Source organism: Dasypus novemcinctus, chromosome 24 (assembly GCF_030445035.2).
Source record: "Dasypus novemcinctus isolate mDasNov1 chromosome 24, mDasNov1.1.hap2, whole genome shotgun sequence".
NCBI lineage: Eukaryota > Metazoa > Chordata > Mammalia > Cingulata > Dasypodidae > Dasypus > Dasypus novemcinctus.
In genome coordinates, this window is record NC_080696.1 from 8,075,677 (window position 1) to 8,100,106 (window position 24,430).

A 24,430-nucleotide genomic window follows, 5' to 3' on the forward strand; every position below is an offset into this window, starting at 1 on the left:
GTGCTGATTAATTTTCATTGTTACCACAATTGGTTCATTCTTTTAAAATACCTGCTCAGTAAAACGAAGTTTGCAGAGTGCCCAAGGAATCTTTGCATTGATGCAGAAAGATAGAAGGGAAATAAAATGATGACTGCCTGTCTATTTGTTCATTTTTTGGTGGTTATTATTTTTGTTCTTATTTTGGCCTTTAAATTAATAAATTATTTGAAATATTTTGGGGATCTTTTTTTATCTTTTTTATTATTTAAAGATTTAGACCTCACATGTTACAGACATTTATGCCAAATGTTTTTTGTTGTTGTTTTTTTACCTGTGATATGGGAACTAGAAAACAATATAATTGACTTGTACACCATATTTGTCCTTCAACTTTTGAAGGGAAAAAAAATGTATATTTTGCTGCTTCTCCTCTAGTTCAGTGAGAGAAAAAATATTTGGACTTTTTGAAGTATATTTTAGGGAGCAAGACAAAGACAGTGAAATCCTATTTTTGTAACTACAAACATGATAGTCTAGAAGTATCTTGTTTTAAAAGTATATATTTTATAATATGTAATACCTCAAGGGAGAGAAATGTCAACCTAAATGGAGTTATTTTCTAATCATAGCATCAGCGAGACCCTCGACTGAATGAAATTTTATTCCCATTTTATGATGTTAAAAGGGCAATGCAGATCATTGAGATGTATGAGCCTGATGAAGATTTGAAGAGAAAAGGTAATAAAATGAAAAATAATTATTTTCTTCATAAGGAAGGGAAAGAAAATGTGTAACATGTAAAGTCCTTGGATTTTTAGGTAAAGGTATCTTTAAAAACTTTGGGGCTCTCTAGAGCCAAAGATTGATAAATGACTAGTTTTTTTTCCCCCTGTTCTAAGGTAGTATATTTTTTACCCTAGATCAAAATTCATCCATGTTGCCTGTGGTATACTGTTAGATTTACTGTATCATTAAACACATGATAGTGATATATTCACCATGTACTCTCTTAAGTTTTTTAGTATTGTATGATTCTTAAAATGTAAAAATGCAGATTTGAGAAGAATTTCATGGCATATAAAAACTCACGCCTCCTCCCCCTCTTTTGTTTTGCCACCTCAAATAAATTTAATACGTGATTTGATGTGTCCCTCCTTCTCCTATTTGATCTCTGGTATGGAAGATAAATGCAAATGATATGAAATTACTTAAGAATAGATTTAGCAAGTTGAGGTTTCTGGACATTTGCTCCTCTCAACAAAACTTTGGAATCAATATGTTGTCGCTTCAAATATTTGTCAAAAGAAAGGCATGGGTGGGACATTTAGAGTTAATCCCATCGTGGTGGGGAGCCTCTGGAGAGGGGTGTGATGATGTTAATTTAAGCGCAGGGTGCCTGGAGCCTCTGGCTGCTTGTCTCAGTAAAGAGTGAAAGGAGGTCGAGGGCCCAGCGTTCTGTCCCGCGTGCCCTTGAGTGTCGCCATCCCCGTCTTGAGAACAGGGATCCTCTTGGCTTTTGGAGCTCACACCAGTGAGTATGGCTGAAAGGTCCCTACCCCGGGGACCCGGTAGAGTGGTTCTTCGCACGCCTCGCCCACAGCGCCTGAGGCCCACACCCTGGAGCCCGCCAGCTCCCTTGGTTCTCATGGAGTGCTGACGCTTCCTGCTCAGGCTCAGTTTCCCTGCTTTTAGGATGGTGGGTTCATGCAGTGCTGCAAGACAGAGTACTTCTCTCCCCTGCGCTGTTCCTTCAGGTCTGTGGAGGGCTGAGTGCCAAGCAATGTGCTAGAAGCTGGGGAGTAAGAGGTGAATCAGAAACGCCCCCTGCCTCGAAGGCAGCCGGGAGCTGTTGGAGGAAAAGGAAGTGCGGATTGGCGAGCCCTTAGCAGTGTGATCCGTGTTAGGATAGCGGAGGGTCCTAAGGCATTTCTGAAGCCCTTCCAAGTCTTAAAAATCTCTGAAGGGGCGGCGGATCTGGCTCGAGTGGTTGAGCACCTGCTTCCCACGGACAAGGTTCTGGGTTCAGTCCCCGGCCCCGGTACCTCAACAGTGAAAATCCATGCAACTACCTTGGGCACATCTGAAGAATGTCGCATCATCACTTCACAAACGATGTGCATTTTAACGTTCTCATGTGTGGACGAGAATTTGGTACTGCGGGAGGCTCCTGAAAAACTGGTGGGAGCGTAAATGGGGACAACCAAGTCAGAGAGCGTTGGCGCAGTCCCTAGTGAAGTGGGAAAACACGCCTCGTGCACCCAGCACTTCCCTCTCTGGGTATCTGCCTCAAGAAGCTTCCCTTTTCCCTGCTCTGGGTGTCAGAGTGGGTGGTCCTGAGGGGAGCTCAGCCCGGCTGCTGGCTCCAGGTTTCTTCTCTGCATTTGGCTTCCTTAAACTCCCCAGTCCTAACTGACGCCGGCTCCAGGTCGCTGTGGGAGCGCTCCGTCGGGGTGGCGCGGGCATCTGCAGTGTCGATGTACCCCACGTTTTGATTCTTTCAGGCCCCCCACCCCCACCTGTCTGTTACTTTCCCAGCCTAGGATATGGGCACCATCATTCACCTAGTTTTTCAAGCCTCCGCCCCTGAATCATGCTCGATTTTCTCTATTCTTTCACATTTCATCGGCACATCGGCACAGTCCTCGAGTTCCACCCTCAAAATAAATCGTGAAGAAGCCCCTTATCACTGCCCTCACCCAACTGTCCAAGCCCACGTCGTCTCTCCCGGATGTGCCCATCGACTTCCAGCTGGTGTCCTCCTTTCCGCTCAGCGCCCTGAGCTTGATGCTCTACACAGCAGCCAGCGGGAACCCTTTACAGTTAAATGCAGTTATGCTCCTCCCCTCTATAGAACCTTCCAGAGGCTTCCAGCGCACTCTAGAGTAAAGTCTGAGCCCCCAGGGGGACTAAAGCCTAGCACACGTTGCCCCCGCCTGCTTCTCCAACCTCATTTCCAGCTCCTTTTTCCCCCTCGGCCACTCCCTTGCTGTCCTTGAACCTGAGTGTCAAGGTCTTGGCACCTGCTGTGTCTTCTGCCTGTAAAGGGGTTCCCCTGGGGGAGGGGAGCTGCGGGGGACCTGCTCGGCGGGACGGGGGCTGGCCGCCGTCTCCATACAGCATCCTGGTCGTTCTTTATTTCCTTCTTCTCCTGCCTTCATTTGTTGCCTAGCACTTACCTGGCATCCTGTTTTACTTATTTATTCATTCATTTGTTTCTTTTCACCTATGATAACAGGCATTGCATGTTTGTCTGTTTCTTCTACCACTGCATCTACCCCGGTGCCTCAAAAATTACTTGCTCTCAAATGAATGAGTGTGCCCAAGGAGATTGATACATGGATTTTTATTTCAGTACTTTTTATTATAATTGGAGATGACCTAAACGTCCATCAACAAAATGGGTAACACATTGATCGATTCATATATGGGCTACTATACATTCATTGAAAAATAAGTAAAGAGCTACATATGTCAACTGGAGAAGGCTCAAGAAAGTATAGAGCAAAACTAGCAAGTTGCAGAAGTATACAGTGGGAAAACTTTCATATCCATTTTTAAACATTCAAAACAATTGTTTGGACAATCGCATATGTAGTAATGCTGCAAAACCATGTTTGGAATGTCAAATGCAAAAACCAAGGTAATAGTAGTTTGTATGGGAGCCAGAAGATGGAAGGGAATGGAATGGAATGAGGGACATGGGGGGGCTCCAACCGTGTAAGTTTGTAGCCCTTTAAAAAATGTAACACAGATACACCAAAATGTTAAGCTGTGATGAAGCTGTGGCACAGGTACATGGCTGTTTATTTTGTTATCATCTGTACTTTTCTAGAAGCTTGAAATTGTGACTCAGAAAATGCTTAAATAAAAACAGAAAGCTGAGCCTGTTGATGATTGACAGGTAGAAGAAGATTCAGAAATACTGATGGCCTCTCCTGTGGCTCCCACATGGGCCTGCCCATATCAGAAAAACATGCCCAAGCGTCCACTAGCTCCTTGGCCCACGCTTCAGCTTCAGCTCTCGTCACCGGCTCCAAGCCCCACTGCTTGTTAAATAGGAAAAGTGAACTGTTTAAATCTAGAGAGGCCACCGTCTCCAGAAAAATCCCTCCTCCCTGTGAGAGCAATAATGCCTTAGAGGTGTGTGCTTCCCTCTTTTTAAAGAACAGTTCTCCTATGCACTCTCACCATTCGTGACAGTGCTGGAGAGCAGGGGGTTCCAGTATTTTTCCCTCTTGACAGAAGAGGAAACTGAGGCCCAGGAGTGTTTGGTGAGAGACTGGCAGAGCCAGAGCTCAGTAAAGGTCCCCTGGACCGCTTGCCGCCACATCCCTGGTGGAGAAGGGCCCCAGAGGTGGACTACCCTCAACTGTGGAAACTGTGCTTTTCTCTTTTTTTATGTTATTGTTTTTTTGTGCAGTAATATATATATATACAACTCAAAAGTTGTCATTGTACCCATTTTTAAATGTACAATTCCGTGGCTTTAATCACACTCGCTGTGTTGTAGAACCATTGGCAACCACCCATTTCCAAAACTTTCTCAAAGAGAAACTCTGATCTTGTTTACACTACAATTCCCTTTTCCCCTCTGCACCCAGCCTCTAGTAAGCTCCCATCTACTTTCTGTCTTTATGAGTTTGCTTATTCTGGATAATTCACGTAAGGGGGTTTGTCCTCTTGTGTCTGGCTTCTTTCACTTGGCACAGTGTTTTCAGGATTCTTCCACATCATGGCAGTATCAGGACTACCTTCTAGGGGCTCAGTGCTCCTCTGCTATGTGGACCTACTGCATCTTGTGTTCCCTTCTTCTCTTGATGGAACCAGGATTGTTTCTGCCTCTTGGCTCTCGTGAGTAATGCTGCTAGGACTGCCAGTTTAACACCTAAGGCCCAGCTTTCACTTCTTTGGGGCGTATGCCTGGGAGTGGGATTGCTGGGTCATTTCTTTAACTTTTTATTTTTACATTTACTTTTTGAAGAACTGTCAAATTGTTTCCCACCACAGCTGCACCGTTTTACATTCCCTACAGCAACGTGCAATGGTCCCAGCTTCACTGCATCCTTGCCAACACTTCCTATTTTCTGATTTTTTGATAATAGCCCTCCTAGTGGGCATAAAGGGGCATCTCCTTGTACTTTTGATTGCCTTAGGGAATTGTGTACCTCTGCCTCAGGGATATGAAAGCAGGATACCACCTATGTTCAGAATGTGTTACTCATGATATGCAACTGTGTTGTATTACTCAGCAACCCAAGTTCTGAATGATGAAGCTTCTTGGGAAAGAGACAGCGAAGGGATTTTCACTCTTACTGTTTGAGCTCCCTCCACTTCCATGACTGAAACATGAAATTTGTATCTTCAGAGCCACACGTTCTACTAACATTTTCTTTTTCCCCCTAGGCCTCATATCAAGTGATGGGTTTTGCAGATATCTGATGTCAGATGAAAACGCCCCTGTCTTCCTGGATCGCTTAGAACTTTACCAAGAAATGGACCATCCGTTGGCTCACTATTTCATCAGCTCTTCCCATAACACCTATCTCACCGGCCGACAGTTTGGTGGGAAGTCTTTGGTAGAAATGTACAGACAGGTTCTTCTAGCTGGTTGCAGGTTGGAACTCAGGATGAATGTTTGGTTTTTTGTACATAACACCCTTTATTTTGATTTACTTTTCTCTGACAAATAGCAAGTAGTGATCAGTGAAGAGATATCTGTGCTTGTCTTTAATGGATTATAGTTGTCATTTAGTCTTGAGAAAACAACATTTGTTCCAGAAAGGTATAGATTCCTCCTGTGGGTCAAAAGATATTTTTACTGTAAATTGAAAATATGCCCAAAAATTGCAAAAGAGAAAACTGCGTATTTTAAAAAGTCATACCAGGTTTTCTGCTGGTCACAGACAAATGGTCAAGGGTATCTGCAGTAGTTTCATTTGCAAGTGTTAAAAGTTTTAAAATTGAGTTCTCCAAGAATAAAAATTGCCAAAAAGTGGTTTTCCCTTTTCAGAAACAGGCATATATTTGAGTTTAAAGTATGGCAAAATGTTTAAAGTGAAAACTAAGAAATGTCGTTTCATTCTTATTCTTTTTTTTTTTTTTTGGTGTTCAACAACCAGTACTTCATTTTTTTTTATTCATTACTGTTTTGTGTATGGAAATACTTTAAAAGAAATGAACTACTCTGAATTCTTCAGTATGAATTGTTAAAACTATTAGAGCAATTTCTAACATGGGCAAAGTAATATTATCTCATGTAACAATTATTTCAAAATTATTCTTTAACATCACCTAACACTTAAACCATATTCATATATCCCCAATTGTCCCTAAATTGTGCTTTATTGCAGCTTTGTCACGATTGATATTTTATCCAGAACTACACTGTTTATGTCCCTTAAGTCTCTCTTGGTCTCAGTCCCGCTTTGATGACTCCCATTTGATGGAGAGAATAATAGAATAATAGTTTCAAACTATCTGCCCCACAAAATGATGATGTTAATTCGTTCTATTTTCTGCTTCTGTAAGAAAGCATATTATTTGATGTCTTTATTTTCACCTGTGCAGACACTATTTTATTGCAAGGGATCAATGTTGTCATTTCACTTTGTTTCTAGATGTGTTGAACTTGACTGTTGGGATGGAAAAGGTGAAGACCAAGAACCAATAATAACTCACGGGAAAGCCATGTGTACCGACATCCTCTTCAAAGTAAGTTTTAAAATTCCACAGCCACAACCTCTTCCAAACAATTACAAAAATGCAGAAATATGGAGAGAAGGAAACACTGTTCATTTTCTTAGGCATTTTGCCGTCATATTCCTTTATTCTAGTTTTTAGGAGAAAATCAAGAAAAATATTTTCTCTGCTTAATTCAAGTTGCTTTTCCTGCCATCAGCTGGTGACTGTGCTATAAGATGAGGCTTCTCTGGTAGAGTATTCCAGCTCTACTTGCTCTAAAATAGTCTTTCATTTTCTTATGTACTTATTAATTACTTTATATTAATCCTAAAAAACTTTGAGGTGGTATAAAAAATAAATAGAATCCAGAAAATAAAATATAAACGGTGAGTATTGGTGCCCACGAGGTAAGAAAATAAGATAATATTGCCCAGGCTAGAGATGTTCCAGGAAGTCCGATAAACTGCCAGCCACAAACTGGGCTCCATCCTTTGTAGGATTCAGTACAAGGGAAGAAACACGGTGACTCACAGGAGCCGCAAAATAGAAATTGAGCAAGTGGTCCAGAGATGCACAGCTGATCCCAGCATTGAGGCCAGAAAAAAGTGATCTTCAGAGGAGCCTCGTAGGGAACCCTCTTAGTAATGGCCTTTCAGTGACATTGGGGTACGATTTCAAGTCTGGTTTCTAAAAGCATTTTATGGCCCAATGATATCCTGCCAAGGAATAAGTTTTTTTTTAAAAAAAAAGATGAAGTTCTGCAATAGGCCAGCACGTCAGGTCACTGGTTTCTGTCAGTCTAGCGGCCTCCATCGCAGCGGTTTTCCCCCCTGCCCTCGTGAAAGATCACCAGGGCTGTTTTCAAAAGCACAAGTACCCAGGCCCTGGATCCACACGTATCATTCTTCTCAGCCAGGGCGGTGGTGAGTTTGGAGCAGTAGTGAAGTCAAGCATGTGCTCTCAAAGGAGCACCTAGAGTTCGTTGGCGTGAGAAGCCCTGAGTTTGCACTGTTGGCCGAACTGACAGGGAGGGTCTGTCTTCTTCAGAAAGTTAGGGACCTGAGCAAGGAAGCAGAGCTGAGAAGGTGGCCGTGCTCCTCAGCTTGAAGGTGAGCCAAGGAAAACCTGAGGGCAGAGCCAGGATTTTCCCCACGGAGGATTTCTTACGCAGCGCAAGTGGACACCAATGTTACTGTCATCTTCACCTGGGAAAGAGCTTGAGGCAAGCCTAATTAAATGCCGTAGAGCCTTGAGGAGCTCTCACTGAAATGCTTCAAGGACACCTGACTTTGGACATCATAGTTGCAAATGGACTTCCCTAGATAACGCTTGTGAAATATTTTCCTGATTAATGGAGGGTGGGACTTGCCTGGTGGTTAGCTATAAACCATGAAGTTTGGGGGATTTTTACCTCATATGATGCTCTGGTTTTAGAAGCCTTGCTCAATAGACAAGATATTCTTTCTAAAAGTAAGCAGAGAGCAAGGGCAGCCATTTGTGACAGCCCCTTCTGTTCCAAAGAGCTCGAAGAGAGAGAGGACATGCTCAGCCCGTTCCAGAGTTATGTCAAGTACTCAAGCTCTATAGAAAAAAAAGTGGTTCCAGAGCACTTTTGTGTTCTATCTTCCGTGTCACTTGACCACCACCACCCTCTCCTGGTGACCGCCTTCTCCACCAAGCCAGTGCGAAGCAAGGAATATTGCAGCTGTCTCCCCATTACAGAAGTCTGCATTGAGTTCATGGCACGTAGCCCAAGACTGACAGCTGAACACGGAGGAAGGACAAAGAAAGCCTCTAGCAGTCCTTAGGTTACTTACTTCCAACAAATTTCTCCAACGCGGTGGAAGGAAAAAAGGGCTCTGAGGTGAGCACAGCTGTGCCAAAAGCTCACCTGGTCCTCAGTGAGAATGGCTGAATTCTGAATCCTTGTCTTCACAGATGAACAGGCGAACAACTGGTATACCGTTTAGAGGAAATGTCGTCTAAGTGAATAGCACTGTGATTTTGGAGAAACGAAAGCTTTGGAAAAATGTGTCATTTGCCATTAACTGTGCCTTAGAGCTGAGGAAAGGGGACTCAACCTGTAGCTTTCTCATGGTAAATGGGCTCTCCAGGTCTGAATTGTAGGATTTGACTTTCTGAAAGGCTCAAATTAACTAGCCTCTGAATGGTTTCAGGTACCTTAAAAATTTTGCTCTTTCGTCTCATTGATGCTCTTTATCTTTAAAGGATGTGATTCAAGCCATCAAGGAAACTGCATTTGTCACATCTGAATATCCTGTAATTCTCTCCTTTGAAAATCACTGCAGGTATAATGATTCATTCTATTCCAAGTCTCTAAGTATTGTTTCCTAACCCCATTCCTGCTCTCCCCCTTTTTAAATAACTGAATAGTTTATTTTGTGAAGTTTTACCTACCAAATAATTCTCCAGTCAGGACACATAGTCTTATGCAAAAAAAAAAAAAAAAAAAAATCCTTCCTCTGAACAAATGTCAGAAATTGGGATATCTTGCTTAAAGTTCTGTCAAGTTGGAAGATTTGGCAGTATATTTGAAAGCAGACTTTGTTAACTTGAAAAGCACTTTTTATTCTACTTTCTAGCCCTGAGTTTGGGGGCAGAAACTTGTTTTTTAATTCCACCCATTAAAATTTGTGGCATTTAAAAGTACATCTCATTAACCTTAAGAAGACAGTCATGTGTTTTATGGAGTGGGAGTTTTTAATTGCCTGGGAATAGGTGTTTCTTATCCTGGGACTGTTAATAAATGTTTGAATTTACAAATGCCAGTTCTTTCTCTCCAGCAAATATCAACAGTACAAGATGTCCAAATATTGCGAAGATCTATTTGGGGATCTCTTGTTGAAACAAGCACTTGAATCACATCCAGTAGGTATTTTTAGCAAACCATATTTCTAGCATGAATGGGTTTGTTTTAAAATTCATTTCCAAAGGGTCAAGTACTACCGGACGATTAATGCTAAATATCTTCATATTTATTTGAATTCTTTGATACTGAAAGCTCTCAACCTGCTTCAGAGGATGTGTAGAGAGAGACATAAAATAAACATCTGCTTCGATTTTAATTAGGAAGATCTTCAGGTCTTGGGGGTTTTGGGGTCTCCATCTGGAAATTTTATCAAGTACGCACTGGCCAAGATTCTAGACTCAGCAGTGGTTCTCATCTTTAGTTAGAATCACTGGAGAGCTGCTTTAAAAATTCCTCTTCCTGGGTCCCACTCTCAGACGCTGATTTAATTGATCCAAGACAGGGGCAGTGCATGTTGTTTCTTCAACGTGCACCCGGGTTCCGAGCGCTGGGGAGCCTACCACTGCAGAGGGGTTTGCACTCCCAACTCCAAAAGAGAACTTGGGCCCTATTGTATACACATTTTTGAGCCCTGTTTTACACCTGCTAATTCCTTCCTACAGCAAAGAATTTTTAACCTGGGGCCCACAGATAGACTTGGGGGGTCTGTGAGCTCATTCTAATTGTACACACTTTTTTGTATATAATTATTCCAGAGAATTCACCACATTCTTGCAGGGATCTGCGACTCCCAAATTGTTAAGATCTGCTGTCGCAAGATGCTTTGAGGATCAAGAGAAATATTGAAATTAAAGCATCCAACACTGTATCATAGTAAAGTATTTTACCCCAGTCTTGTCAAGTGGCTGCAGATGGACCCAAAACCGATGGCCTGAAGTGGTGGTAGAAGGAAGCAGTAGAGGCCTGGTGTGAGGGAAGGCTGTGCCCCGCTGATTCCAGAGGGCCATCTAGCAAAGAGGACTTTTTCATAAGCCCGTCAGTGGGAACCGAAAAACACAGAGGCAATGCGAGTATTTGCATCCTCGGCTCCCCTTGCTGGTTCTCTCTGGCCTGCTGAAGACATGCTGCCGCAGTGCCCCCCTCCTGCAGTAGCCTGGCTTCCAGGGGCGGCAGTGCCCCTTTCTCCTGCAGTGGCCTGGCTTCCAAGGATGGCAGTGCCTCCTCCTGCTCAGTGGCCTGGCTTCCAGGGATGGCAGCGCCTCCTCCTGCAGTGGCCTGGCTTCCAGGGACGGCAGTGCCCCCTCCTGCAGTGGCCTGGCTTCCAGGGATGGCAGTGCCTCCTCCTGCAGTGGCCTGGCTTCCAGGGACGGCAGTGCCCCCTCCTGCAGTGGCCTGGCTTCCAGGGATGGCAGTGCCTCCTCCTGCAGTGGCCTGGCTTCCAGGGACGGCAGTGCCCCCTCCTGCAGTGGCCTGGCTTCCAGGGATGGCAGTGCCTCCTCCTGCAGTGGCCTGGCTTCCAGGGATGGCAGTGCCCCCTCCTGCAGTGGCCTGGCTTCCAGGGATGGCAGTGCCTCCTCCTGCAGTGGCCTGGCTTCCAGGGGTGGCAGTGCCCCCTCCTGCAGTGGCCTGGCTTCCAGGGATGGCAGTGCCCCCTCCTCCTGCAGTGGCCTGGCTTCCAGGGGCAACAGTGCCCCCTCCTCCTGCAGTGGCCTGGCTTCCAGGGGCGGCAGTGCCTCCCCCTGCAGTGGCCTGGCTTCCAGGGATGGCAGTGCCCCCTCCTGCAGTGGCCTGGCTTCCAGGGATGGCAGTGCCCCCTCCTCCTGCAGTGGCCTGGCTTCCAGGGGCAACAGTGCCCCCTCCTCCTGCAGTGGCCTGGCTTCCAGGGGCGGCAGTGCCTCCTCTTGCAGTGGCCTGGCTTCCAGGGGTGGCAGTGCCTCCTCCTGCAGTGGCCTCGCTTCCAGGGGCGGCAGTACCCCCTCCTCCTGCAGTGGCCTGGCTTCCAGGGGCGGCAGTGCCCCCTCCTCCTGCAGTGGCCTGGCTTCCAGGGGCGGCAGTGCCTCCTCCTGCAGTGGCCTGGCTTCCAGGGGCGGCAGTGCCCCCTCCTCCTGCAGTGGCCTGGCTTCCAGGGGTGGCAGTGCCTCCTCCTGCAGTGGCCTGGCTTCCAGGGGCGGCAGTGCCCCCTCCTGCGCAGCGGCCTGGCTTCCAGGGGCGGCAGTGCCTCCTCCTGCAGTGGCCTGGCCTCCAGGTACCCACACCTGCAGCTTAGACCTGAAGGCTTCCCCTCGGGCAGCTGGTCCTGGAGCTGCAGAAGTGCCAGGGCATTCGCCCCACCCCACCCCCAGCTCCTTCAGCCCGCAAGGGGTAACTCTACGCTCCCCAGTGTCTCCAGTCCTCCTCGCCCACGAGGTAGCCTGCTTGAGTGCACACCCCCTGTTGGCCTCCAGGCGCTGCTCCTCTGCTGTGAATCCTGGGGTCGCCTCTCGGGTTAAAGACGGCCCTTTCATCCTCACTCAGGGCCGCCCCTCAAGGAAGCCAAGCTAAGCCGCAGTCTTTTTTTAAAAAGTCTGGGCACTGTTTTCTCGGTTGGATAAGGGACCCCCTCTCGTGGACAGACGCTGCATTCTCTGTGCAGGTGTGCACCTGCCACCTGGAGGTGGGAAGCATGGCCGATAGAAACGGGGTCAAGGCCTGCTCCCTGCACAGAGGCGCGCCGGCCTTTGCAGGCCACAGGACGCAAACCTAAAAACGTAACAACGGGAGCTGGCTCTGGTGGGAGGTCGGCAGTGACGGAAGCCTCATGAAGGGAGCAGGGTTCCTGGCACAGGGTTTCATTAAGGCAGACACAGGAATGCAGAATGCCTTGTGTGTAATAAATGGTCTACAATTTCATTTGGAAAATGAAGGGATGGTGGAAAGGTGGGGGCATGACTGGGGGGGCGCAGGGGGGGACCGGGGGTGGGGGAACGCGTAACTAGATGAAGAGAGTTCTTTGGCTCAGGTGCAATAGAGAGAAGAGGGACACCTTTGCAGCCGTGCATCCCAGTAAATCCCAGTGGATGAGTCACAGTAGAGTTTGGCTTTCAGTCGTGAGGACCCCTGCCTTCTTCATTCCCTTATTGAACCCTTAGAGCACAATCCCGGGTGTCGAGGTTGGAGCCACAGGGCCCTTTTCCCCCGAAAGCAGCCCAGCTCCGCCGGGGAACGGGGAGCGGCTGGTCCGCCTCTGGAGGCGGCGTGGGTTTCTGGCTGGAAGCCCCTCTCTACGGGGAAGCGCGGTGGGCTCACCGGGGTGGGCGGCGGGAACTCACTGCCGCTGCCCCCTGCCGCCCAGCAGCTTCTCCAACAACCCACAGGCCCGCGTGCGCGCCCGGGGCTGGGAACGAGGCGGAGGAAGCACGGCCTGCCGTTAACTGAGCTCTTTCTCTTCATCTCCAGCTCGAACCAGGCAGGCACTTGCCGTCCCCCAATGACCTCAGAAGAAAAATACTCATCAAAAATAAACGGCTGAAACCGGAAGTAGAAAAAAGTAAGGCGATTGCACACGTACAGTGGAAGCAGGCGTATGTTACGTGCTTGGACAATTCAGTTATCAAAAATTAAAGCACTCAGTTTTGGAGAGGATGGGTATAGGGGTGATGTTATATATTCTTTTCAGAGAAAGGTTGCTGTATTTCCATTTAATTTTTTAGTTTCCACATCAACTGCTTTCTAGAGTGGGACAGCATGTTCATATATTCCTATACCAGATTTTGGAGGGGTCCCAAATGTTGGTTGTATTTTCCCTCAGGTATAAGAAAATGTAAAAGTTAGTTAATGACAGCTTCCTTATTTTTAAAAATAATACCATAGGGAAAATTCAAATAAGCAAATACACAAAATCATAAAAAAAGCCCTAACTTACATGTACATGTATATATTATAGATAGATGTATGTACATGTTTATACATGTACACACATTTTAACAGAACTAGTCATGTTAAACATATTGATTTTTAATTTTTACATTCAACCAATTGAGTATGCCTGTATTGGGTAGAATGTAAATCTATATACAATTTAATTCCAATGCATGAAATACAATATGGAATTTATTATGGAATGTACTATAATTTAACCAGTTCCAAGTTGATGGCTTTTCACTACTGTAAAAGCAAAAATGGTAAAAATGATTGAATGTTTATTTTTGTACATTTTTGCAACTTTCTCCTTGGAATCAATTGGCACAATTAGATACTTAGTCGCAGCATATGCACATTTTATATTGTATATCTTGTTACAAGGTTTTTCAGAAAAGGTGTACCAATTTATACTCTTGGCAACAATGTTACAAGAGTGCCTGTTTCCCAGCAGGATCCTTAAGGCTGGCAGTTAGCTGGCTAGTAGAAGAAAAGAGATCTGACCTTATGTTCATACTTCCATGTCTTTGATAGCTCGTCTCTTTATACAGTATCATCTGTACCTTGCCTCTTTGTATTTGCCCATTTTTCTGACATGTCTTTGATATTTTACTGATTTGATTAGCTTTTTATGGACTGGGGAGAATAACCTCAGTTGTATCACTTGGGGAGAAAAAAAAAAAAAAAAATATATATATATATATATATATATATGTTTGGTTTTTTTAGGTACCAGGGCCAGGCATTGAACCTGAGGCCTCCCATGTGGGAAACCAGTGCTCAACCACTGAGTCACATCGGCTCCTCTGAGTTGTTTCTTTTCCGTTTGTTTGCTTCTTTGTTTTTAGGAGCCACCAGGGACCAAATCTGGGGCCTCCCACATGAGAAGCAGGCGCTCAACTGTTTGAGCCACACCCATTCCCGCAAATATTTTTTTCTTGACCTGTTGTCAGTTTCCTGTGTGCCTGCCTCTCTTTTAGTCCACCTTCACTGGAATAGTTTCTGAAACTGGGTTGGGGCCCAATTCTCCCAACGGGCTTTTGTTACCAGCATTAGATCCTTCGCAGGGGCTGAGTTCCTCTCTCCAGCCGTACACTCATGGCTTTGGGCGAGCCACCCATGTTCTAGCAGTTCTTCATCCAGTGTATACAGCGCAGTGGTTGCATGTTCCATAGGAAGCCAGGACCACCGGGGAGGGGGAGCCCCAGGCCATGCCTGGTGGGTCCCCAACAGCCTGTTTACTTTCCTTTTCGCCTCCTTCTCAGTGTTGATCGTAAAGCCTGATTTTACAAGTGATCTAACACAGGCCACCATCTGTTTTGTTGTTTGTTTTTGATAACAGAACAGCTCGAAGCTTTGAAAAGTATGATGGAAGCTGGAGAATCTGCTGCCCCAGTTAACATCTTAGAGGATGATAATGAAGAGGAAATAGAAAATGGTGAGTTGTTTGTTTTTTTTTTAAGTTGCTAAAATACCTTTTAAAATAAGAGACATGGATTTGACTCAGTGGTCCCTTCATATATTACGCTGGCATTTTAATTCTTCATAGGCTGGGGTTTATGCATGCCCCCACCTCCCTCTTTTGGCAGTTTTCCTAATATTATTAACTCTGATTTATCAAGCTCTAGATCTTGGTGGTTTAGTCATCTCCCTTCCTGTTGTGTATTAAGCTGTTCAGTAGGAAGTCACAGCCAGAGAATCCTGGACACATTCGCTGTAGAAGATGGGTTGGAATAAAAAGAACATGTTGCTGTCCTTTCCAGTAAACAGAAACAGTCTCCTGATAATTGTGGAGAAGGAAAGGTGGTGAATGGTTAGCTTGTATGCACACACAAAGTGAAATGAAACCTCAAATCCAACATTAAAATTTCAAGCTCAAATTTCTTCAAAGAACCAGTGCATGGGAATTATCTATATAGGAAGGTAATTTCAGCAAAAGCAACCCTGCTTAAATTATTTGAATAGTTGTCTGTTGCTTCCATTTTACTTTGCCCATAATGTTTGGTTTTAAATGGATCATTTGAGAGTTTCAGAATGTTTTTAGCCAATTACTTGTTCGTTGTGTATCATGGGAAATGATTAACGTGACTTAGGCTTGCACGCATGTGTCTACCCTTAGCCAGCGCCTTCGATTTTGTATAGTGGCATTGGCTAAATAATTTAGAAATATGTGCAGAAGTCCTCTCATTTGTTACCCATACCTCTGAAAAACAGGAGTGAATTTTAAAAGGAAATTTGATATTACAGACAAAAACTGGAAAGCTGAGAATTAGCTAACTTTACTCAGGATCCCTTAAAAGAGACTCCTAACCCTGGAACAGACTTCACCGTCAGCCTGGTCACATATCCAAACCCAGGGAAAAGGCGTTATGCCGCCGTAGACTTGCCCTGGCAGGCAGAGTCTGGAAGGCCGAAGATGCTCGGTACCCCACAGTCAACGCCCAAACAGTACCTGCTAGGCGTAACAAGTCACCCCAAAGCCTAATAACACTGAATAATTGTTAAAATTGTTTTTTTAAAAAAAGGAGAATGAATATAGCTAATGAAATCCAAAGATAGGAAGTTTCCTGAGCACATACAGTGATCAAAAAGGAGGGTCAGTGTGATTCCGCTGATCGTTTTGAGGCCAATCTCCCACTTTCCACATGCATGTGTGAATTGCATTGTTTCTGTGGCCACTGGAGAATATACTTGAGATTTTGATTAAATCTTGATGGAAATTAACAGGCACAGTTGTCTTCAAGTAGGAAAAGGTCTGAGAGGACAGAATCATCCCCCTGAATGTCTCTTCAAGGGTGCAGAGTCTTTGCTGTACCAGTTTTGTGTGTGGTTCTTAGGTTTCCTCAGCAGTGCCTGGCTTTATTTCCGGCTGACTAGTTGGCCAAAATTATCCAGTGACACGGTGTGATCCCATTATACACGAATGACTTGAGTCTCTAATTTAAATACTTCAACACAACTGGCAAGAGGGAAACCAAGCCCAGTTCAAGAGGGCAGGCATGCCTGGAGGCCGTAGAAAATAGAAAAAGCTCTACGTCTATGAAAGCACCTACCCAGAGGTTAGGCGGTATTTAGTTATTCAGAAAGACACAAGGCTCCAAGGACCGTCAGACAAGCCGTGGAGAGCCCACAAACTGTATGTGCTTCTGGGGGTGTCGGAGCACTCATGCACACTCAGAAAATGGTAAAATCCATTCCTACGACTCTTTGAAAGTAGTTCTGAAGTCCCAACCAAATGCAGGGGACGTGCCCCTTGTCTTCAAGTAGGTTACATCCTGCTGGGGAGGTCAGACGAGGCAGACGTGAATCACGAACACAACAGCGACGTACAAAGGTAGGAGGTTTCAGAATCTTGGTCAGAAGACCATTGGGAGGCCGCCCATTATTGTGGAAAGAGCCTTGTGCTAAGAATGTGGGCAATTCTAGGCCCACGTCTTTCTTACTCTGTGACCCTAGACTGACAGGTAAGATGCCTGAGTCTATCTCCTCATCTGGAAAGTGGAAACCCTGGACTAGGGTATTTTATTTTATTTTATGCCCATTCCAGCTCTACAGACCTTCTTCTTTCCTTGCCCAGGGCTTATACAACCTACCTTTTTAATTTTTTAATTTTTACCTCCCTTCCATCCCTAGAGTATCAGTTCCAGGAAAGCAGGGTGTCTTTCTCTCTTGTCTTCAGCCTCTTTCCACACCTAGAAATTCTGAATCCAAGATACCCTCACTTGAAAGATGCCGCTGTCCCTTATACAGCTGAGAAAGAAAAATGCTTCTGATGAGTTGTAAAATGCCACTAATTGAAGGACACATGCCAGCATCAAAACTACTAAAATGTGAAATGGGCATTTGGAATCAGTGAAACAGATTTTCATTCACTCCTGTTCTTGCATTCTCTCTTTGAACACATTAAACAGGTATAAAAAAACAACCACCAAAAAAACTGCTGCAGTTCTGCTCACTTCCCTAATGAGTGCATACTCAGAAATTATGTTTCCTTTTTCACGAGAGCTCCCTCTCTCTGAGTGGTGGCAGTATGGCTTTGCTCGAGCCTCGTCCTGAGCCTCAGGGGTGTCTGCTGATCCTGGCAAGGTTTCAGGCAGGTTTCTTACCTGTGGACTCCTGCAGAACCGGCTGGTTGGGAATCGGATCCGACACCCACACACGGCTCATTCTCCATTGGGCGGTCCTTTTCCCACCAACAGCTGTGGGTGCATCCCTGAGTTCCTGCCACTTTCTGAACCAGTGGACCGGGTACTTCTCTGCTTGTGTGTCCAGCCTGGGCTTTGCTCCTTGGGTACCAGCGCCCCACTTTAGCACCCCACTTCCAGCTTCCCACCAAGCTTGCACCCCAGGGTCGTGTTCAGAGTCTTTAAACCTAAGCCGAGCGTGACAAATGGTTGACAGGAGCAGTCCTGTCCTTCTGAGGTCTTTCTTTCTATAGCACGCTGCTCCTGGCCAAAGCCATTAAAATTCAATAAAATTCAAGTAGATATTTTTACTTTGTTCAAAATTATAAAATGTATTTTCTTGTCTGGCATGTTCTTGTTTTCTCTTGTCGTGGAAGAGTGAAATCTCCTTTATTGAGTAACAAATATCCCTGAGGGGCTGGCAGCTTTATTTTGGGTGTCAGTGAGGTCCTGGGGTGGAAGTAGGCATTTACGTAACAAAAATTTATTAAGCATCTGGTATGTCAGACACTGTGCTAGGTGCAGGAGAAGTAAACAAATAAAAACCAGATTTTGTCCTTGACCTTGAGTACTTGAGTGTTAACGAGACTTCGAATCCTTGAAAGGATTGCATATTTAAGTGTTTGCTTTGTCTCTTGGGTTCATTTTCCTCCAGAAGTGCTTATGTTCTGCCTAGGACTCCAGACACGTTCTGACTGCTTGGCAGTAATTTGGCTTCGGGGATTTTCCTTTTTTCTTCCATGCAGCTGACCAGGAGGAGGAAGCTCACCCCGAGTACAAATTTGGAAATGAACTTTCTGCGGATGAGTTGGGTCACAAGGAAGCTGTTGCAAATAGCATCAAGAAGGTCAGAGCCCTTACGGCCCTTTTCTTTCCTGACTCAGGAGGTAGCAGCTGTTCGATAGGAAGTGCTAGACAAGTGACAACCACAGGAGGATGAAATAGCCTAGATAATTCCCCCTTCCCAATGGCTTAAAAGGACCGACGTCTCCAGGCGGACCAGAATTTATATCTGAACTTGAAGTTCGCACCTAAGTTGGAAGGACATTGGAGTTACTCATTAGTCATGCCTCTTGCTGCTTGCTACCCCATCTGGCCACTGTCCTTTAAGTTTCATCCTTCATTGCAGTGCTCCAGGTGGGGGGGCAACAGGGACATCCCAGGGACAAGGGCTGGCCTAGCAAAGTCACCAGGAAACTGACCACCGAACATCTCACGCCAAGCCCTCCTTAGGGAACTGGCCCTGTCATTCGGCAGCTCCCTCCTAGAGCAGAATAACCGTGACAATATTTCCATCCATTCGTACAAGAGAAATCGTTACTGTACGTCTAACACGTGCCCAGCACGTGTGTCCAGGCCTTAGTGACCTAGAATGGTCAAACAGACTTGCTTTCTTCCCTCCTGGAGCTTACAGGGGCAGGGGATGGGGACAGAGGACAAAGAATTAAACAGTCAAGCAATTATGTAATTAAAAACTGTGATAAGGGCTACTAAGAAGATTAAAACGAGCGCTAAAAAGGAGAATAATGAGCCCCTGGGTCGACAGTGGGACCATTTACTGAAGTGGGGAAGACTGGAAGAAAGAGTTTGAGGAGTTCCAGTGGGACAGGCTGGGTGAGATAGCTGAGCTATTTAAGGGGCGTTGCCATCCTAATGTTCATGTAGTGTTGACCTCTGACTCTCTGGGACCTTTTCCTAACTGTATAACCTGGGGTAAGTTTCTTACTTAGTGTGCTTATCTGCAAAATGAAGGCAGTAACTATTTCATTGGGTCACTATGAAGACCCAGTGATTTTTTGACACATAAATTGCTTAGAATGGTGCTTGTCACATGGTCACCCCTATAAAGGTACGAGTTAGCTGCTGCTATACTATCATCTTCTTCATCCTCACCACTGTTGTCATCATCACCTGTATCTAGAAGATAGGTGAGAGGTTGGGCTAGAGAATCTAAATTGGAAATTCAGAAGATAGTATTTGAAGCCATGGAAATAAATGAGCTGATCCGTGGAGGGAGGAAACCAAAAGGATCCAATTCAGCTCTAGTTAAAGGTAGGGTGATGGGAGAAGAGGCAGAAAGAACAACGAGGTATGGCCAGGGAAGGAGGAGGGAAACCAGGCAGTGATGCCAAGGAAGTCCCGGGAAGAGTGTCAAGAGAAGGACGAGTGGTTGACCGTTGAATGCTGCTGAGTGATTGACTAAGAGTGTCCATTGGATTGATAGCCTGGAGTTCACCGATGGCCTTGAAAAGAGAAATTTCAGTGGAGTGGTAGAGGTCAGTGGAGCAGGTGGGTATGAATGAGTAGAGACAATGCTTGTGAGCAGGTTAGCTGTGAAGGAGAGCAAGAAAGGGGCTGGTGGCTCAAGGGGACCTGAGGAGTCAAGGGGATGTGATTTTTAGTCTGGAAGAATCTGGAGTGGGTTTGAAAACTGTTGGAAATGGTGCAATAGAGAAAGGGAGATTACACTTGCCAGGGGGAAGGGGTTGAGCGGAGGAGAGGGGCTGGTGTGGGTGGGGTGCTGAAGGTGAGGTCACTGATGGAGTGGGGATTCTGGATGAGTGAGGGACAGTGGTGAGGACAGGTGGGTGGATTCCCTGGTGGGGGAAGATGGGAGGGCAGTTCCCTGCTGAGCAACGCCAATGGAACATGCTCTTATATGCAGACCTTTCGGATTCAAGGAATTGCAACTGCACAAGAATATCGCGTGCCCACCTAGGCGCAAGAACACTGCCTTAGGACGTAAAGCCTTCGTCAGTGCCCGGGCTTGAGTGTTGAACTGGTGAAGAGGGAACACCCAGGCTTGGTGACCTTTACGATGGGGGAGGCAGGCGGCCGCCCCGTCACTTATTTCCCAAGCCCCTTTCCTAAATCACTGTAACGAAGCATCTGAATAGGGAAAAGACTGCCAACAAAGTGGGGGGGCGGACAGCAGGAAGAGGAGCTTTCCTGGTTTAGAAGACGAGTTAGGCTATCCTGTCTTTTCAGCGCCTGCATTTGGTCCATGTTAACAAATAGAAGAACAAAGTTTACGCAGGTTTTTTTTTTTTTTAAAGATTTATTTATTTATTTAATTTTCCCCCCTCCCCTGGTTGTCTGTTCTCTGTGTCTATTTGCTGCGTCTTGTTTCTTGGTCCGCTTCTGTTGTCGTCAGCGGCACGGGAAGTGTGGGCGGCGCCATTCCTGGGCAGGCTGCTCTTTCTTTTCACGCTGGGCGGCTTTCCTCACAGGCACACTCCTTGCGCGTGGGGCTCCCCCACGCGGGGGACACCCTTGCGTGGCACGGCACTCCTTGCGCGCATCAGCGCTGCGCATGGCCAGCTCCACACGGGTCAAGGAGGCCCGGGGTTTGAACCGCGGACCTCCCATATGGTAGACGGACGCCCTAACCACTGGGCCAAAGTCCGTTTCCCAGTTTACGCAGGTTTTATTTAAATATTTACATATGTATGGCTAGCAAATTTGAGATTTTGCCTTTTGGAGAAGTAAAATTAATTTCTTTCTTTAATTTAGGCTTCAGAGGACCTTGAACATGAAAGCAATAAAAAGGTAAACTAATTCCTTGTGCACTTAGTTTTCATTACCTGATACTCCTTTGTGACCCTCTGATACTGAACGTTCTGTGTTTTGTACTAAGTGGAGGTGCTCTGTCTGCCCTCGACTCGTGGACTCAGGCTTCCTGCTTAGAGGTATATTTGCATACTTGATGCATCTATTTATAAGCCTTCAAAAGAAACCACACAGTGATACGACGACTAAATGGTGGCAAAGCCATGAAACTATAGCAGGGGAGTAAGAGAGCTGGGCCTAAATCATTAATGATTTTCCTACTAAAGGGTATTTGATGCATTCAGGCATTTTCTCATTGGGAATTAGAGATTTCATTCATCAGCACACATAGTCATCAGCTTAATGAGTTTGAGAACAGATCAGTAGTTAATTTCACATTGCTTACACTTTAGGATTTTTGTTTGGCATTATTTGATAATAACTTTATTGTAAGGAAAGGAAAGTTACAGTTTTAGCTTTTTTTAAAAAAAATTTCTCTCCCCATCCCCACTGTTGTCTGCTCTCCGTGTCCATTCACTGTGTGTTCTTCTGTTCCACTTGCATTATCAGGCGGCCCTGGGAAACTGCGCCTCTCTTTTGTTGCCTCATCTTGCTGTGTCAGCTCTCCGTGTGTGCAGCGCCACTCCTGGGCGGGCTGCGCTTTTTTTCACATGGGGCGGCTCTCCTTGCGGGGTGCACTCCTTGCTCAGGGGCTTCCCTACGTGGGAGCGCCCCTACGTGGCACAGCACTGCTTGCGCACTGCAGCAATGCACGTGGGCCTGCTCACCACACGGGTCAGGAGGCCCTGGGAATTGAATCCTGGACTCTCCATATGGTAGACGGATGCTCTATCAGTTGAGCCACGTCCACTTCCAGGTTTAGCTTCTTTTAATCCTCATCAGAGTTTTTCGTGATGGTCATTATGGTTTTACTGGGTTATTGATGGTGAGGCTGACAAGTCACAGGCAGCAATTTGCGTTATGATTTGATTCCCACATGTCAGAGCATCAGAGCATGGGGTTCTGTCTAGTGGGGAATGAGCCTCTATCTTCTTAAGTTCTAAATAGTAAATTTGGGGTAATTATGAATAAATCCTGCATTGTTCCTCTTCCAAGATCTTTACGAGTCCACTTCCGTCTTACAGTAGAAGTTCATGCGATATTGGAGTTATCAACACACAAATCGCCATTTGGTTCCTGCTATTTGTTCCTCAGTGGCCATGCGCGAGCTCTTTGAGTCCCCACGCTCTGTCTTCCCATGTGGTCTGTGGGCGGAACGAGCTTTACTACCCAGGGTTGCTGGCAGTGAGGAGGATGTGCATGCAAAGCATTCGGCCTAGTGCCACATTCACAGTGCGAGGTTATTTATTATCATTCAGCATACAAGAAAGGAATCAAACATTGCCCCTGCCTTTATTTGAGTGGTCAGCGCATACAAAGAAAATGAGTAAAAATAAAAAGTTCCACTGTTTGATTTGATTACATTATTACCTACCCTTCTGGATTTGATTTGATTGGCAAAATCAGTTTGATGATTTAGAATGCCCAAATGAAGTAATCAGTTCAGGCCAACAAATGACTGGACCATTTTTTTTTTTCTCATGAATTGATTCGTGGGACTCAGCAAATTGTCCAGCCATATTCAACCTATGCTGGGAACTTAGCTTCTCAAAAGTTCCCTGCAAAATATTCATGGCTTTGGAAGGCATTTTTTTTTTTTTTTGGTTGATTTTGTTGCTTTTGTTCTGCTTTACCAAGAAATATATTCTTTTTCTTTTCTCCTCTTTGCAAAATAATGCAACTTCAGTGTATCCTGTCAGATTAATATAAGCTTAGGGAAAAAAAACAAAAAACACCCTAAACTATTTATGTGGCTTAAATTCTAGAGCAGCGCTACGATAAATGTGCTATTCCCAAAATGTGGTGCACAGACCGGCAGAATCATGAACCCCTGGGAGCTAGTTAAAAATGCAGATGCCTGGGCCTTACCCCGATCGCCTTCCTCAGAAAGTCTGAAGGTGGAATCGGTTTTCTAGCAAGTTGTTCAGCTGATTCTGAAGCGTGCTTCTGAGTAGAGTTTAACTCTGGACCTCAATTTGTGAAAAATGTGGGTAACTAAACCCATTGTACATATTTCACGGCATTTCAATGAAGCTTAATATACTTTCTTAATTTTTTAAAACTCCCCTGAAAGTCAAAAACTACCCTAAAAATGTAAGATAAACGTAATATTTTATTTCCTCTTTCTGCATTATTTAGCACTGCAACAGACGTTAACTTAAAATTATCCTTTAGCATAATTAAGAAAGAAAAAGTGGGGAAGCGGATTTGGCTCAAGTGATAGGGCTGCCACCTGCCATATGGGAGGACCTGGGTTCAACAACTGGGGCCTCCCGGTGAAAAGAAGAGAAAGCGTACCTGCCTGGTGAGCCTGTGCCCACTTGGGAGCCAGTGCCCGCGCAAGTGAATCATGCAGCAAGATGATGATGCAACAAAAAGAGAGACAAAGGGGAAAGTCAAGGTGAAGTGCAGCAGGGACCAGGAACTGACGTGGCACAATTGACAGGGGACCTCTCTCCTCATCAGAGGTCCCCAGGATTGAATCCCATTGAATCCTAGAGGAGAAAAATGAGAAGATAAAAAGAGAAATAGATACAGAAGGTCACACAACGAATGGGTACAGACAGCAAAAACAGCAGGGTGGAGGAGGAGGAGGGTAAGGGGAAAAATAAATCTTAAAAAAAAAAAGAAGTGTATGATGTATGTGCAAATTGTCTTTAGTGAGGAAGTCTGTAGGTTGTCATTGACATATATGCATTTTCCCTTCCTTGTGCTTGTAGGGCCTGGTTACTGTAGAAGATGAGCAGGCGTGGATGGCATCTTATAAATATGTAGGTGCTACCACGAATATTCATCCGTATTTATCCACAATGGTCAACTACGCACAACCGGTCAAGTTTCAGGGTTTCCATGTGGCTGAAGGTAACACTAAAGGTTAAATGCAATAGCCTTTTTTGTCTGCTTTCTTTTGTTATGCTGATGAGTTACCAGTCTGACCTACTGCCATTTGCTTTTCTGGGCTTGGGGACTGTCACATCTCACCTTTTTTTTTTTTTTGGCTGTAGGACAGTTTTATTGGAACATGTTTCTCAGAGTATCATTCACTTGCTCTGTGAACAAAAAGTATTGTGTGGACAAAAGAGTTGCAGAAATGCTGCAGACAATTGGAGATTCTCAGCACACACATCAGATTATTAAACACTCAAGAATTGTAACAAACTCTATTTAACTTTGTTTAGCTAGGAATTTCTAACATTTATTTGGTGTAACTTAATTTTTTGTGTTTTTTTTTTCTGTATTTTCTTAA

General features: G+C 45.2%; 1 protein-coding gene across 28 annotated transcripts in view; it reads left to right on the top strand.

Moving 5' to 3' along the window:
- PLCB4 (phospholipase C beta 4) overlaps positions 1 to 24,430 on the top strand; it is a 383,120-nt gene that overhangs the window by 301,455 nt on the left and 57,235 nt on the right. For 22 of the 28 annotated variants that reach the window (XM_058287543.2, XM_071211556.1, XM_058287545.2 and 19 more), the window contains 10 exons: positions 612 to 720; positions 5,386 to 5,596; positions 6,600 to 6,693; positions 8,893 to 8,972; positions 9,468 to 9,552; positions 12,869 to 12,959; positions 14,673 to 14,768; positions 18,261 to 18,361; positions 21,028 to 21,063; positions 23,904 to 24,045. In XM_058287543.2, the coding sequence (XP_058143526.1) occupies positions 612 to 720; positions 5,386 to 5,596; positions 6,600 to 6,693; positions 8,893 to 8,972; positions 9,468 to 9,552; positions 12,869 to 12,959; positions 14,673 to 14,768; positions 18,261 to 18,361; positions 21,028 to 21,063; positions 23,904 to 24,045 (1,045 nt within the window). The remainder of the gene's footprint in view (positions 1 to 611; positions 721 to 5,385; positions 5,597 to 6,599; positions 6,694 to 8,892; positions 8,973 to 9,467; positions 9,553 to 12,868; positions 12,960 to 14,672; positions 14,769 to 18,260; positions 18,362 to 21,027; positions 21,064 to 23,903; positions 24,046 to 24,430) is intronic. The other 6 variants (XM_071211549.1, XM_071211550.1, XM_071211560.1 and 3 more) reach the window with 1 other exon arrangement.